Source organism: Helianthus annuus, chromosome 4 (assembly GCF_002127325.2).
Source record: "Helianthus annuus cultivar XRQ/B chromosome 4, HanXRQr2.0-SUNRISE, whole genome shotgun sequence".
Lineage (NCBI taxonomy): Eukaryota > Viridiplantae > Streptophyta > Magnoliopsida > Asterales > Asteraceae > Helianthus > Helianthus annuus.
Genome location: NC_035436.2, coordinates 99,666,760 through 99,683,896, shown reverse-complemented (window position 1 = coordinate 99,683,896; position 17,137 = coordinate 99,666,760). Strand labels below are relative to the sequence as shown.

Sequence of the window (17,137 nt, the reverse complement as noted above, 5' to 3'; positions counted from 1 at the left end):
AAGTTGACTTTGTGGAAGAAAAGAACAGAATTGAAGTTAATAAAGCTGTGGGTGCAGTTTATTTTTCAAGAGTTAAAATATCTGTTGTCTACGACCACATGTGCAGACATCTGTAGAAGAAGAGGTGGACCAAACTTCTGCATTCTGCAAGAAGAAGGTTGTTTGTTTTTAACATATGTGGACTTCTAAAATAAACTGGTGGTAGTGGACATGGATGGCGGGTGGTGGACGTGGACAGGGTGGTGGTGGTGGTGGTGGTGGTGGGTGGTGGTGTTTAACCCTCTGCAGACCTTAGAAGATCTTAAAAGTGGTTGGGCCTAGTCTACACCAAGATGAGCTCGCGCATACGTTTTTTGTGTAACGTCTTCGGAAAAACAAAGGACCTGCAGATGCCAATTTCTACACGTGGTCTACGTGGTACAAATAGAAGAGCCTGTGCAGATCTTTTATAGAAAAACAAACACCACCTTGGTCTCACTTCCAAACTAAACCATTACTACGGTGAAGGGTGCATCTGTTGTTATTCAAGAATTGACAACAGTATATAGTACCTTGCAAAGGAATAAAAATATTCAAAAATCTAAAAAAATTCACAATTATTTCAATAAAGACATTAATATGTTGTTTTGAAAATTTAAAATTTTATTTTAAAATCATTAAAAGAATGTTCAAAATCACCAAAAAATAGTAAACCATTGTTCTAGTAGTTTAAATGTCTGTTTAACCAAAGTCACAACCACTGTTTGCAAAAGCAACCATTGTTTTTGTTGGTGCATATGTCTGTCGGCTTCGTCTTGTATCGAGTCTAGTATTAGTTAGAAAGATCAGGGCTCGAAATACGAGAAATGTGTGGTTGTGACCATTTCGCACGAAATGGGTTTTGCCCATTTCGTACGGAATGGCTGGCCTATATATATCGTGCTTGTTCATTTCATTTGAAACGATCGGATTCGGGTGCCGAACTACTGTCGAAGTGTCTACTCGCTGTAAAACGCTGTTATATCAATCAAAAAGACAATTAGAGTGTAAATCAAGCTGTTTCGAAGTCGATACGTTAGTTTCCGCCTCTCGTATTGACAAGAACTCTTCTGAACGACTTGTTTTTTTCGTGCAAACGATCCTACAAGTGGTATCAGAGCTTAGGAGGAAGAGTTCTTACCAAATTCTGCCTGATTTCATCAAATTTCAGACTTCTACACCTTCTTTTCAAAATTAACCGTGAAATCTTGGTTAAAATGGCTTGATTTTCTCACATTATAAGCGAAATACTGTTTTATCAAATCCTTGAAAGAATTAGACCTTAATTCAGCTTAAAAGTTGATCAATTTGACAAAAACATGGCCAAGAGTATGACGTCAGCATCATTTCGCACGGAATATGTATACTATTTCGCACGGAATGAGTTTGATAATCCATTTCGTTTGAAATAAAGTTCCTTTTCGTACGAAATCACCCATTTCGTTTGAAAGTCAGCCATTCCGTTCGAAATCATCATTTCGTTTGTGATTAGGATCATTTCGCACGAAATCATCCATTTCGTGTGAAAGTTTCCATTTCGTGTGAAAGTTTCCATTTTGTACAAGTTATTTCGTACGAAATAGTTCAGCTGTGCATTTCGCTTGAAAAGGTTCATTATGCACCAAATCTATTTCGTGTGAAGAAGTCATATTGTGTGAAGAGGTTTATTTCGTTTGAAAGTGTCTGAGTTTGTGATTTGTGAAACCGAAACATGGAAGAAGAGTTTTATAACGCATTTGATACTGCCCCGAGTACTCCTGTTACCATTGCTCAGAGTGTAAACATGGAAAATGAAACAGGAACTTTGCAAAAACCCCCCGAAGCTAATGGGCATTGAAGAATACTATGGTTGGAAAGATCGATTCGAAAATTGGGTTCAAGCAAATCATTTGAGGTCTTGGGAATGTATTGAGAAAATGTATGTTAAGCCACGTACAGATGTGGGAGTTAATAAAACGATTTCTGAATTGTCGGATAAAGAACGAGACATGTACAAAGCAGAAAAGATAATGATCAGTCTACTCTAGCAAGCAGTGAAAGAAGATATCTTGATATTACTTCAACATGATAATACTTCACGTTCGATTTGGGAAGCACTTCGAGTTAAGTTTGAGGGAAGTGAGAAGATGATCAGGAATAAAAAATCATTATTAAAGAAAGAGTTTGATTTGTTTACTAGTTTGTCGGGTGAAAGTACAAAGAAACTGATTGAAAGATATTGTCACTTGGTGCGTTCAATGTCCCTGTTAGATATCAACAAAGATCGAGAAGAATGGGTTGACAAATTAGCTGATGCTTTACCTCGGAAAGAATGGGGTACATATGTCACACCCCAATATTCCACGTATTACCAGTGGGCCCGGTGGGGAGTATCGTGACGTAGTTGATATCATCATTGTCAACACACACAATAATAAAGCACAGCGGAAGGCTGGTAAATAAACTCTTACAAACCATACTATCTGTCGATGTTCGAGTATAAGAATAATACAGACTGGAGTGTAATAAGATCCACAGGCGGACCGTAAAGTACAAAGAAACAAAAAGTACAGACTCCGGGTATCTATAGGATTTGCAAGATCCTCTACAACACCCTATAGCTCCAGCCTATTTCGATAAGTACCTTTCAATTCAATCTTTAGGAAAATACGTCAGTATACACTGGTAAATACAATTTAACTGACTCGTTTTAAAAACATTTTAGAAAAACTGATTTAGATGCACATGGCACAAATGTTTTATAACTTGGGACAATCTTTATTAAGATCCTGTATACAGTTTTACATGTTTGTCATACATATGGGGCCGGTTTGGAAGCCAGACATGATTAACAGACTCACCACTTTAAAACCCACAAAGGAGTTATCCCCAACATGTGGGTTATATAGCATTTGCATCTGTCGGGTGTATGCCTACACCCCGTGCATAGGTCGTGGCCATTTTCAAATGAAATGAGCCGAGGATATCCAGGACACGGTCGTATTAACCCCCAATGTTTATGTTATCAAACAAAATAGATTAAAACGGGTTATGTGGATTTATTAAATCACAACCCGACAAAATAATCCCATACCCGACCAAGCGGTATTAATATACCGTATCCCAAGCCCGTATAGGGAAAATAAGTTAAAAGTATTTACCTGATGTAGCAGTAAATTCCTAAGTTTCTTGATAGGCACTTTTTACCGGAAGCTATAAATCTGTATAGAAGGTTTAATTATCTATTAGGATGCTAACGGGTCTTTACTTAAGTCAAAGACTTAGACCGACTAGCTAGAAAGAAACCTTACGGACCTAACCGGTAGATTAAACGGAGACCGGGATAGAATGTGATTTAGACACGACAAGCTTGGATACTTGTTTAATATGGGTAAACTAAACACATTCTGGAAAATGAGGTTTTAATGACAAAGTTAAGCCCGTTTCGGCTATTTTACGTAAACTAGTCACGTAAGCCGTTTCGAACGCGTAAATGCGTAACGGGTAACCGGACAAGTTATAAACAGGTCTTAATCATTATTATGCTCAAAATATGTTAGTATAAGAGTAGCATATCAACATTTATGCCCAAAAGCAATTTAAACCAAAATAAGTCCCATAAGGGCATTTTGGTAATTTTGATGCTTATAAAAGAGTTTTTTTATAAAACTGAGTTCTAGGTCTGATTAGATTAGTAAAAACATGCATTTTATTAAGTTATTTCAGTAAGATACTTAATATATGAAAAATACACCTTTTATGACCAATTATGCACCGTAAGGGCATTTTGGAAATTTTACATAGACTTTTAAAAGCTAAAAATAGGTTTCTGAGTTTAAAACTTTAACTTACTGTAATATTATGTAAATTAACTTAAAACATTAGTAGGTTATGGGTTATAAATGATAAATATAGTTTTGACCCATACTAGGTGCTAAAAACGCCTAATATGCGATTTAAAGGGCTAATATGGTAAAAATAGGAAATCTGATATTTTGGTCAGTTTATAAGGTTCAAAATAATACATTTATCATTTAGGATCAGTAGCAAAAAGTTTGCCTTCAAAATATTATGTAAAACTCAATTTATGTATGAAAAGGGTAAAACCGGTAATTACCGAAATTAGGCTATAATCTTATGTTAAGCTCAGCATAAAAATAAATAAAAATCTTCAAAAATCCCAAAATATTATTTAACATCAGTAGGTAAAAATATTGGTGTCGAAAATCGGGTTTAGATGGGCCTTATGCTAATTACGCTTTTTAATTACTAAGAAGTCCCTTAATTACGCTATTAAGCATAACTCCCATCCTAGACCTCAAACTGATGTCAAACTTTCGGGACATGTCTAAATATCAGTAGCAAAGGTTTTAGTCCATTCATATTGCTAAAAATCTTGGTTTTATGCAAAAAGGGCGTTTTAGGCATTAATGAGCATAATTACGATCAAGAGCATAAATTACAAACGATTAGGCACCATGCAATATAACTTCAGAGAGTTATAATACAATGTATTACGGTCCTAATGGAAGCTTAATACATGGAAGAAATAAGCTTGAATGGGTCAGAACTGAAAGTCATAGCAAAAGTCAAGCTTTTGCAGCTTTCGGTTATTATCTGCCCTTAAACGATTAATTGTCGGATTAGGACTGATAAAACATGTTTATATAGTCATTACCGAGTCATTAGAATGTTATAATATAATTTAGAACCTCTGGTTTATTAATTAGAATCATTTTTGTCGTTTCTGTCCAGTTTGACTTTTTGTCAACTACTTTGACCCGACATTTAATCAGTCAAACGAGATAATTAGGAGACACCATTTCAAGGGTTAATCACCTATGCTAATGTGGTTTCATAACCACTTTCAATTTGATCAGTGGTTAAGCCACGTGTAATTAAAACGAAAGTCAAACTAATTAAGCACTAAGTTTGACTTTTAAGTAATTAAGCTAAATTAAACAACTTAAAGAAGTAATTAGAAGCTTACTAATAGTCCTCGCAATCTTTTCTACACTTGAATTCCTCTTGTTACTGCTGAGAGCTCCAGAGCAAGTCCTTAGTGAAGCTTGTTGCAAGTGATGTGCCAAGAACACAAGACTAGCTCTCCTTATATAGTAAATTCCATTGATCTTGATCATTTCCAGGTGTTATTGAGGGCCAGGGGATCACCCCAGGTGTCCTACCTATTAATTTGAACCGACTTACAGCCCCTAGGTCGTTAAAAACTAGGCTAAGGCGGTGGAACTGACCAAACCCGCACCTGCAGGTTATTTTCTGCATCTGGCATGCTGAGGCGGGCCGCGTAAGACTTAAGCGGGGTCTTACGCGGGCCGCGTGGACCTGGAAAACTGGTAAACCAAGTTTGAAACTTGGCAGTTTCAGTCCTTGAACGTTTTAAATCCTTTTTAACTTTATTTTTGGCAATCAAGGCCCTTGTAGTTGATTTCTTGGAGCCCAAGGAGGTATAAACAAACTTCGTTAGGCTCGGGTTCGTTAGATTCCTTCATAAACGCAGGTTTCATCAAGTTGACGCTTTTCGCCCATAGTTTAGAAAACATGCTTAACGATCTCGGAATCACGTGAAATTTTTACCACACATTCTCGGGAATATATTTGAATATTACGAAGCCTCGTTTTCGTTAAAAGGCCACTCAGATGTCAGAATTGACATATTGACACTTTTAACCCTTGTAATTTATAATCTTCCGTTTATTTTCACAAATGGCTTCACATATCCAATCAATCACCCAATTAAGAATATTTTCTTCACGTGTGGTCATTCAGAGGCTCAAGTTTGGCATATTGACACTTTTAGTCCTTTCGTTTGCATATTTTCACTTGTTGTCAACTTTAGTCCCTTAAACTCAATCTTTCACATCACTGGAGTTTAGGACACGTGTCTATGTATAATTGGACACGTTTTTACGTGGTGTTACATCCTCACCCCCTTAAAAGAAATCTCGACCCCGAGATTTACTGGAACAAGTGAGGGTACTTCTGTTTCATAGTGGACTCAACTTCTCACGTATATTCGGGACCTCTACGAGCGTCCCATTTAACCTTTACTATCGGTACATACTTTCTTCGGAGCTTCTTGACTTGCCGATCCTCAATTGCTATAGGCTTCTTAATGAATCTCAAGCTTTTATCAACTTGCACGTCTTTATGAGACATTGCTAGAGATTCATCAGCTAAACATTTCTTGAGATTACAAACGTGGAATACATCATGAATTCCACTCAGCTCCTCTGGCAATCTTAGCCTATATGCTACACTGCCAACACATTCGAGGATCTCGAATGGTCCAATATATCTAGGGCTTAACTTGCCCTTTTTACCAAAACGCATCACACCTTTCCAGGGTGATACTTTTAATAACACTTTATCGCCTATTTCAAACTTTAGAGGTTTTCACCTCATGTCAGCATAGCTTTTCTGCCTATCCCTGGCAGCTTTTAGGCGACCTCGAATTTGGAAAATTTTATCCGTCGTTTCAAGGACTATATCTGGTCCTGATATCTGAGCTTCTCCTACTTCTGCCCAACAGACAGGCGTTCTGCATTTCCTACCATATAATGCCTCAAAAGGCGCAGCCTGAATACTGGTATGATAACTATTGTTATAGGAGAACTCAATCAATGGCAGGTGGTCGTCCTAACTACCACCCAAATCAATAACACATGCACGAAGCATGTCTTCTAAGGTTTGAATAGTACGCTCACTCTGACCATCAGTCTGGGGATGGTAAGCAGTACTAAAATTCAAGCGAGTGCCCAAAGATTGTTGGAAACTTTTCCAAAAGTGAGAGGTGTATCTAGTATCTCTATCAGAGATAATAGCCACCGGTACTCCATGAAGAGCTACAATCTTATCGACATATAACTGGGCTAACTTATCGGAGCTATGAGTCTCCTTGATGGGTAAGAAATGGGCTGACTTCGTCAGTCTATCAACTATAACCCATATAGTGTCATTTTCGTGCCTTGTTTTAGGTAACTTGGTGATGAAATCCATGGTTACCATTTCCCATTTCCAAGTGGGAAGTTCCGGCTGTTGTAGAAGACCTGATGGCTTTTGATGTTTAGCTTTAATCTGAGCACATGTCAGGCACTTAGCTACATGGGTGGCTATAGCTTTCTTCAAACCTATCCACCAGTAATTTGCCTTTAAGTGTTGATACATCTTGTCACCTCCCGGGTGAATAGAATACTTAGAGTTGTGGGCTTCCTGGAGGATTACATCCCGAAGTCCTCCTTGAATAGGAACCCAAATTCTACCGTTCATTCTCAGAATTCCATCCTTTCCAGGTGTTAACTGTTCAGCAGTTACACCTAACTTTTCGTTTGGAAGATTAACTTCCAATACAGCGTCCTTCTGAGCAGCTAATAGCCTTTCATTCAGACTATTCTTCAATTCAATGCTCTTTGCATTGATCCTAATCGGCTTAACTCTTTCTTTCCGACTTAGAGCATCTGCGACCACATTCGCCTTACTGGGATGGTAGTGAATCTCGCAATCATAAACATTTAATGTTTCCATCTAACGACGTTGTCTCATATTGAGCTCTTTTTGACTAAACAAATGTTGGAGACTTTTGTGATCCGAGTAGATTACACATTTTGTCCCATACAAATAGTGTCTCCATAGCTTTAGTGCGAATACCACAGCACCCAATTCCAAATCGTAAGTGGTGTAGTTCTTTTCATGCACCTTTAGCTGTCGCGATGCATAGGCAATTACATTGCCCCTCTGCATAAGTACACACCCCATGCCAGTGTGTGAAGCATCGCAATAAACAACAAAGTCTTCAACTCCTTCCGGTAACGACAAAACCGGAGCATTGCTCAATTTTTGCTTTAAAGTTTCGAAGGATTCCTGCTGCTTGGGACCCCAGATAAATTTCACATTCTTACGAGTTAAGGAAGTCAATGGTGCAGCTATTCTTGAGAAGTTCTCAATGAATCTCCTATAATATCCTGCTAAACCCAGATAGCTGCGAATTTCTGTAGGTGTCTTAGGCGCTTCCCAATTCATTACAGCCTCTACTTTGGCAGGATCTACTTGAATACCGTGTTCACTGACCACATGTCCAAGGAACTGGACTTTGCGAAGTCAAAATTCACACTTAGAGAATTTGGCATATAACTTCTCATGTCGAAGCAGTTCTAAAATACATCGAAGGTTCTTTTCGTGCTCCACTTGGCTACGCGAATAGATAAGTATGTCGTCTATAAAAATAATGACAAATTTATCTAAATAGGGTTTGCAGACTCTATTCATGAGGTCCATGAATGCTGCAGGCGCATTAGTGAGCCCAAAAGGCATCACTAAGAACTCAAAGTGTCCATATCTTGTTCTGAATGCCGTCTTCGGAACATCTTCGGTTCGAACTTTAAGTTGATGATACCCAGATCTCAAATCTATCTTTGAGAAGTAACTCGCTCCTTTGAGTTGATCGAACAAGTCATCGATCCTGGGTAAAGGATAACGATTCTTGATCGTTACCATATTCAGTTCCCGGTAATCAATGCATAAACGCATAGATCCGTCCTTCTTCTTCACAAACAAAATTGGAGCTCCCCAAGGCGAAGAGCTGGGCTGAATAAAACCTTTTCCCAATAACTCATCCAGTTGAGTTCTGAGTTTTTTCATCTCAGTAGGCGCGAGACGATACGGAGCTCATGCAATAGGCGCAAATCCAGGGAGAATCTCGATCCTGAATTCTACTTGCCTCTCAGGAGGTAATCCAGGTAATTCGTCAGGAAAGACATCAGGATACTCTGAGATAATTGGGATGTCCTCAATCTTCGGTTTTGGATCACTCACCGACACTTGTGCCATGTAAATGACACATCCACCCTTCAAACACTGGGATACTTTAAGAATAGACACGTTGCTTGGCAACCCATATTGTGTGTCTCCTTGGATAGTGACTGACTCACCGGAAGGGGTTTTGATAATGATAAACTTTTTATCACATGCAATTTGGGCTTGGTTATGCGACAACCAATCCATGCCTAAAACTATATCAAAACCAGCCAATTTCATTGGCAGGAGGGACAGCGGGATAGAATGGTTCTTAATGGATATTAAACATCCATCAAGAAGAGTTGAAACGGATTCTAAGGTACCATCAGCGAGTTCTACCTCATATTTTATGTCTAGAGTCTTAATAGGCAAATTCAATAACTTACAGCACTTATGATCTACGAAAGACTTATCAGCACCGGAATCAAATAAGACTCTAGCATAAATATTATTGATGAGGAAGGTACCTGTTACGACGTTATCATCGGTCACCGCTTCCCGTGCCTGCATCTGGAACACTCGGGCATCACCCTTTTTAGCCTCTTCAGGCTTCTTCGCATTCTTGGGTCAATTGGTCTTGATATACCCCTTTTCATTGCAACCTTAACAGGTTGCATCCTTAATGTTTCGGCACTCAACAGACTTGTGCCCTTTCTTCTTGCAGATCCCACACGGTTTGGCTTGTGAGTCCTGGTTGCATTTGCCAAAATGCCTTTTGTGGCAAGTCTTGCACCTGGGCTTATCGCCAGTTTGCCCTTTCTTGGAACCAGAGTTCCCCTTTCCTTTCTTGTTCGATTGGGAGGACTGATCATCCTCTCTCTTCCTCTTTCCCTCTTCAGAATGTTTCTTCGCCCTGCTCCTCACAATATCCAAAGTGAGGGATAGTAATAGATCCACAGCGGATCTATAGGTGGTGGGCTTTGAAGCCTTAACATTCCCCTTAACTTCAGGGGCTAAACCACCAATAAAACGCGCAATGCGCTTGGGCTCAGGTGTGACCAAATACGGCACCAGTCTCGACATGGAGTTAAAACTAGTCACATAGGATCTACAGTCTAGATCCTTCATCACGAGGGTGAGAAAATCAGTCTCTACGTGCTCTACTTCATGCTGAGGACAATAAGTGTCCTTAACCAGATCGACAAACTTCTCCCAGGAAAGGTTATACAAAGGACCTTCCCGGTGGACTGTACAAGTGCTTTCCACCATGTAAGGGCATCGCCCTTAAAAGATTGGGAGACAGACATAACTACATCTTCCTTTGCGCAACCGCTAATGTCTATCACCGTCTCCATCTCATCTAACCACTTCATACAGTCTATCGCCCCTTTTTCTCCTGTAAAATCCCTCGGTTTACAGGAAACAAAATACTTGTAGGTACAACCCTTGGTGTACCTTGGGGTCGGCTCAAGATCTACCTGCCTCTTGGGTATACTACCCTGGTTAGACGAATGCACTGACTCACTCTTCTTGTGAGTATGTGACTGAGAATGGGTTTTTGAATGAGTTTGAGACCGAACAATACTCGGCTCCTTAAACTTAGCATCTACCGCTTGAGAGACTGCCGCGGTGATTAAAGCTTGCAATTCGGCACCAGTAATATTGATTCTGGTGTTTCCCTGTGCTGGATGACTGTTTACTTCATCTGAGCCAGCCATTTCTAAATGCTATAATATAAACAATAATAATATTTAAATTACATATAGATTCATCGCATTGATGATCCAATGGTCATGGTATTATTAAACCATTTAGACCATTCAAGACATAACTAAAAGTTTACATAGTGCATTATTCTACACATCATTAGACAGGGGAAAGATAAAAATTTCACAACTGTCAATGTCATAGAAGACATTTTACCTATCATTAAGCTCGTTTTCAAAGGACATTAAAATAGCTTAAAAAGCTCGTCACAAGAACGAGTTGAGATTCTAACTATGATCTCAAAAATCAGTGATCTTTTAAGATCTGAACAAAGTTCATTGCCTTTTTGACAAGAAGTTTATGAATCGTACTTTCATTGTCATTTTACACCTTTGCTTAAAGCATGCATCTCAAATGGATGTCTTGATGTATACATCACACTGATATTTATTAGCCAGGATTTGCATTGATCAATTTGGCTTTAAATGACTTGGAAGGATCCAAGTACTCTTTGGAAACTTGTGTGGTTTCTCGTACCGCACAACTGGGAATGTTAACACATTTTCAAATGTTAACAGAGGTTTGCTATCTTAAAAAGGTTGTACCATCATAGCCAATTAATACTTTGGCTAGGTTATACCTCTAAGAGTTTCTTTGGCAGATCAATTATAAATTGAAAGGAAATAACATGGTGTAATAAAATACACAATTAAAACCAAAGTTAAAACTTCATTACGAAGAAAACGAATACAACTGCCCTAAACGGGACTTCAGAAAAGACAAACTACCCGCGCACGGGTATACAGAAATGAAAATAAGTCCACGCAGGGACTTGATACAGAAATCAAACAAATGTCCACGCAGGTACATGATTACAATAAACAAGAAACAAAACAACCCTCTATTTCTTCTTCCCTTTGATAAGGTTGGCGAGGCCTTTCATGAAGCTAGTATGCCTCTCCTTGTTCTTCTTGGTCTTATGCTCAACCTTATCCAACCTCTCTAAGATTTCCTGAGTTTGTTGCTGCTGCTGTAGTTGCTGGGAAGGAGGTGGCTGATACGGAGGATACTGATAACCCTGAATTGGGTAGTCAGTTGGAGGCATAGGAGGGTAAGTAGAAGGATAAAGGTGGTGATACTGCGCAGCCGTAAGATATGGGTCATGAGTTCCATAGCCCAATGGATATCCCGACGGGTCTCCATAAGGATTATACCCGGAAGAACCTGGGTACGTCGGAATTGGGTTATCAAATCCCACAGGCGGCATAGGTGGTGCATAAGAAGCTTGCGGAGGATTATCCTCCGGTGCCGTGTTTGAGGGCCCACCCATTTGAGGGTCCTCTTGAATAGGGGGATAGGAACTCAACCCACGAGGAGAACTAAAACGGGGTCCTCCTCTTACGGACATGTGGGCGTTCCTCCTTCGCCTCAGAGGCTCGGGAGGTGGCTGCGGTGGCTGCTACAGTGGCTCCTCTACCGGGAGTGGTGGTGGTGAGACAGCTTGAAGTTGAGGATCATCTAAAGGTGGTTGAGTCGGAGAGCTATGATAAGATGGAGTAAAGAACCAGTCATAGGTAGCCATCCTCTCTTGGAAGGAGTCGGGTCCACGGTAAGGGGATCCCTGAAATGGAGACCCACTAGATATGCTGATAGGGTGGCCCGGGGTTCCTGTTTGCATCTCCGGGTCGGGGTCATCATCCATCTCCATTTCCTGAGAGAAATGGTCCTCAGGGCCCAATGGGTTATAGCAAAGGAAGTCGTTAACATAGTGGGCTGGGTTGAACTGTCTTGGAGAGTAGGGGGATTCGGAATGATGAAATGAATGAGATTGCAAAGAGTTATGCGGTGGGTAAGATTCATGCGAATGGTGAGATTGATCAGAATAGTGAGAGTGTTCGGGCTCATTTGGAGCAAATGGTCCGAAAGACTGATGAAAAGATGGCGATGAGCTCAGCGAGACTGAGTGTCTTGCCGGCTCGTACGGTTGACCCCACATATCGAGGGAGTTGGAGGAGGATAGAGACGCTGATGGAGTGCGTCTGTGTGATGGTCCTGGAGATGACGGTCCTCCACGCATGGGACCCTTGCCACGTCCTCTTAGTCTTGGAGGCATGATGGTAAGCTTCCTGTTGAAACAAGAAAACAAAATAAAACAAAACATAATAATAACAAGGGAAAGATAAAGATGCATCCTAGGTCATTTGCCTAGACTCGAGAGTCTAAGGAATGTGCTTATTGTGTCATTGAGATTAAACATAAAAGGTTAGTGTTTAATTCGCTCAATGTTGGCTCTGATACCAACCTGTCACACCCCAATATTCCACGTATTACCAGTGGGCCCGGTGGGGAGTATCGTGACGTAGTTGATATCATCATTGTCAACACACACAATAATAAAGCACAGCGGAAGGCTGGTAAATAAACCATTACAAACCATACTGTCTGTCGATGTTCGAGTACAAGAATAATACAGACTGGAGTGTAAAAAAGATCCACAGGCGGACCGTAAAGTACAAAGAAACAAAAACTACAGACTCCGGGTCTCTATGGGATTTGCAAGATCCTCTACAACACCCTATAGCTCCAGCCTATTTCGATAAGTACCTGTCAATTCAATCTTTAGGAAAATACGTCAGTATACACTGGTAAATACAATTTAACTGACTCGTTTTGAAAACATTTTAGAAAAATTGATTTAGATGCACATGGCACAAATGTTTTATAACTTGGGACAATCTTTATTAAGATCCTGTATACAGTTTTACATGTTTGTCATACATATGGGGCCGGTTTGGAAGCCGGACATGATTAACAGACTCACCACTTTAAAACCCACAAAGGAGTTATCCCCAACATGTGGGTTATATAGCATTTGCATCTGTCGGGTGTATGCCTACACCCCGTGCATAGGTCATGGCCATTTTCAAATGAAATGAGCCGAGGATATCCAGGACACGGTCGTATTAACCCCCAATGTTTATGTTATCAAACAAAATAGATTAAAACGGGTTATGTGGATTTATTAAATCACAATCCGACAAAATAATCCCATACCCGACCAAGCGGTATTAATATACCGTATCCTAAGCCCGTATAGGGAAAATAAGTTAAAAGTATTTACCTGATGTAGCAGTAAATTCCTAAGTTTCTTGACAGGCACTTTTTACCGGAAGCTATAAATCTGTATAGAAGGTTTAATTATCTATTAGGATGCTAACGGGTCTTTACTTAAGTCAAAGACTTAGACCGACTAGCTAGAAAGAAACCTTACAGACCTAACCGGTAGATTAAACGGAGACCGGGATAGAATGTGATTTAGACACGACAAGCTTGGATACTTGTATAATATGGGTAAACTAAACACATTCTGGAAAATGAGGTTTTAATGACAAAGTTAAGCCCATTTCGGCTATTTTACGTAAACTAGTCACGTAAGCCGTTTCGAACGCGTAAATGCGTAACGGGTAACCGGACAAGTTATAAACAGGTCTTAATCATTATTATGCTTAAAATATGTTAGTATAACAGTAGCATATCAACATTTATGCCCAAAAGCAATTTAAACCAAAATAAGTCCCAAAAGGGCATTTTGATAATTTTGATGCTTATAAAAGAGTTTATTTATAAAACTGAGTTCTAGGTCTGATTAGATTAGTAAAAACATGCATTTTATTAAGTTATTTCATTAAGATACTTAATATATGAAAAATACACCTTTTATGACCAATTATGCACCGTAAGGGCATTTTGGAAATTTTACATAGACTCTTAAAAGCTAAAAATAGGTTTCTGAGTTTAAAACTTTAACTTACTGTAATATTATGTGTAGGATCGTATTCTGACCCGAACGAGACGTTCAGAGGCTTTCTCCTTGGTTTCAGTTGGGGGGAATAACAAGAAACTAAGGTAGAAATAGCAGACAAATCACTTTAACTACTTGTTTTATTGATTTTACACTGATTACACTTCAAATCTCGCACCGGCAGCACTTCGACACGATTTCTTCTACTGTTACAAATGAACCGCTCCAAAGACCTATTTATAGAGGCTTGGGATCGCTTATTGGACAGGCCCAATAAGCGGTCTAGACATGTGACACTCGAGCGGTTCAACACTTGGACATTCGAGCGATCCATGATGTTTGACGTTCGAGTGATCCTAAGACATGTCATTCGAGCGGTTCAACTATCCTAATGGACCTATAAGCGATCCAAGAAACTCAAACCTATATAATTTTACTATTTCTCGTATTTCGTGCACAGATCTAACATCTTAAGTCTATGACTCGATACAAGACGGAATCAGTAGATGTAGTGCACCAACAGACTCCCCCTCAGATGTTGATGGAGTTGACTATCGAGTCACAACAATGCTGTGTCTTCACATCTTCAGTCTTGATCAATCTTTGGGCTTCTCTCTCTCTATCTTCAGACTCCCCCTCTCGATTTACTGGTATTCCTTTGTTCTTCAGTAACATCTTCAGGATCGTTGTCTGACTTTTCGTCTAACAGCTTCTCATCTTATCTTGCACAAGCTCTACCTCAAAGTAAAATTCTTTCATATATATTTCAAACCTATAACACTGCACCAATTTAGACTCTCCTTCAAAACACATATAGATTTTGATGAACCACTTGAAAGGATAGATTATGAAAACATTTAATTTCACACAAAAACTCCCCCTCAAATATTGCACATCATGTTTAGCACTCGGAATTTTGAAAATCAGCTGTTCAACATCAGTTGTCGAAAATCTTTTTGACATTTTCAAAAATTTATGCTAAAACACACTGAAAATCTTTTTTGGATTTTGAAATAAAAGAAAATGCAGAAACAAAATATTTACAGACAATATTTTTGTGAGCTCGTGCAAGAGGATCATATCAGATTTGAGACCTATCACTAACACCGTTAAGCTTTAAACATTCTCAGTTCTAAATAGTTTACCTAGATTGTCAGTATATTGGTCCACTTTAAATTTTCACACAAATTTCAATTTATTCGAGATACGATATTAGTGTTTTAAAGACTTGAACTTAATTGTGTATCACTCCACTTGAATATACTCCCGTATCCAGATCTCAATGTTCAGATTTACATGTAAATATACTACAACTGATATCTGTATATAATTTAGGGGATATGCGAGGACTGAGGGATCTCAGGTCGACACTTTCGTATGCGCAGAGAGATATCAGCTTCGACTTTTCGGTGTGTCCCCTTTAGGAGATCTTTTAGCTACAACAACTGATTATCAATTTTATTGTCTAATCAGCTGAGGGCTTTATGCTATGTTTCAAGCACTATGCAGCAAGTATTATCCGGGGACTAGGTCAGAACTTCCATTCAGCAGAAGTCCCGGGATAATACCCCAGATATCACAGAGTATAAGAACCTAGTATATCAGAAAAAGAAACCTTTCAAGCGAGATTTCAGGGGTTACCTATATATCCAAGAATAGTTACCCACAAATCAAGCAAGTTTGTTTTAGGTTTATATCTCGTTTCAATTTACTAAGTGAATGAAAATCTACTGACACATCCGCAGTAAGATTGTTTATCACTGTTAAACATTTCATATCTTTAGTGTGTTGTGATAGTCCACTGATGTACTATCATTTCCTCTTTTATGCAACGAAACTCATTTTTCAGTTTTATCATGTTTTTGTCTTTTTCAAATTTTCTGATGTTTTTGGATTTTCTAAAAATTCTTACTCCCCCTAAAATTCAAATACATCTAATGAAAAATTGAAAACAAACTATACAGAACATGACAACTGATATCGAATCACCTCAATTCGCCATTCGCTTGGCATAAACAATCAGAACTCCCCCTATCAACAAACTATTTTCCCATTTAGATTTCAAAACACTTAAGTTTGTTTTAATCAAAATGGTTTTTCCGGAAAATAAGTTTGGATATGGTTCATCATCTTGTTTTTCAATCGCTGTAGGAAAATGCAAGTACAAATTAATGTCCTTGATTTACCATTTGCACAATCAAATCTTCTTACCACTCGTATTTAAAACACAAACAAACCTTTTTACCGATTGTATGATTGACTTTACCGAATAAAACTTCAAGAAAGATGCCGATGCATGCTCCACGCTTACCAACCTGGGAGCTCCGGCAAGTCCTGAGACTTATTGTTCATAATATGTACCATCCCAGTCACAAACCAGGGATGGTTCACCCTTTTCTTTCTTTGTTTTCTTCTCGTAAAATTCTTTAACTCCGTTGACTTTTCGATCAATCATTTTTCCAAAGATATTCTTTACTTTGGAGTTAAAGACCTTCTCAGCATCAAATTCCTGTTCATCATGATAAAATTGGTTAGAAATTTCAACTTTACCAATTTTCTTTTTATAATTCTCAGCCCGAAGTAATGGAAACTCCTCATCATTAACAATCAGAACTGAGTTCTCAACTTTTACATCAGCTTCACATTTTGAAACAACTTGTGGCTCAACTGATTTTGTGGAATCAGTTTCATCGCCTGAAGATAGCTCCTCTGATTTCGACCTATCAGAATCATCGCTAGAGCTTTCACCAATACTCTTAACAACCCATTTCTGGTTGTCAGATTTTGCTCTTTTCTTGTAAAACTTGTTCGAACTCTCACTAATTTCAAAAATAGAATCTTTAAACAGTTTTGTTCTATCAAGTGGTGATTCGAACGCAA

General features: G+C 38.9%; 2 protein-coding genes across 2 annotated transcripts; both read right to left on the bottom strand.

The window, feature by feature from the left end:
• Window positions 1-11,356: 11,356 nt before the first annotated feature.
• Window positions 11,357-11,863, bottom strand: LOC110869574 (leucine-rich repeat extensin-like protein 5). The gene has a single exon (XM_022118817.1). The coding sequence runs from the start codon at window positions 11,861-11,863 to the stop codon at window positions 11,357-11,359; it is 507 nt and encodes a 168-aa protein (XP_021974509.1).
• A 51-nt stretch (window positions 11,864-11,914) lies between these two features.
• LOC110869575 (velvet complex subunit 2-like) lies at window positions 11,915-12,568 on the bottom strand. The gene has a single exon (XM_022118818.1). The coding sequence runs from the start codon at window positions 12,566-12,568 to the stop codon at window positions 11,915-11,917; it is 654 nt and encodes a 217-aa protein (XP_021974510.1).
• Between the last annotated feature and the right edge of the window lie 4,569 nt (window positions 12,569-17,137).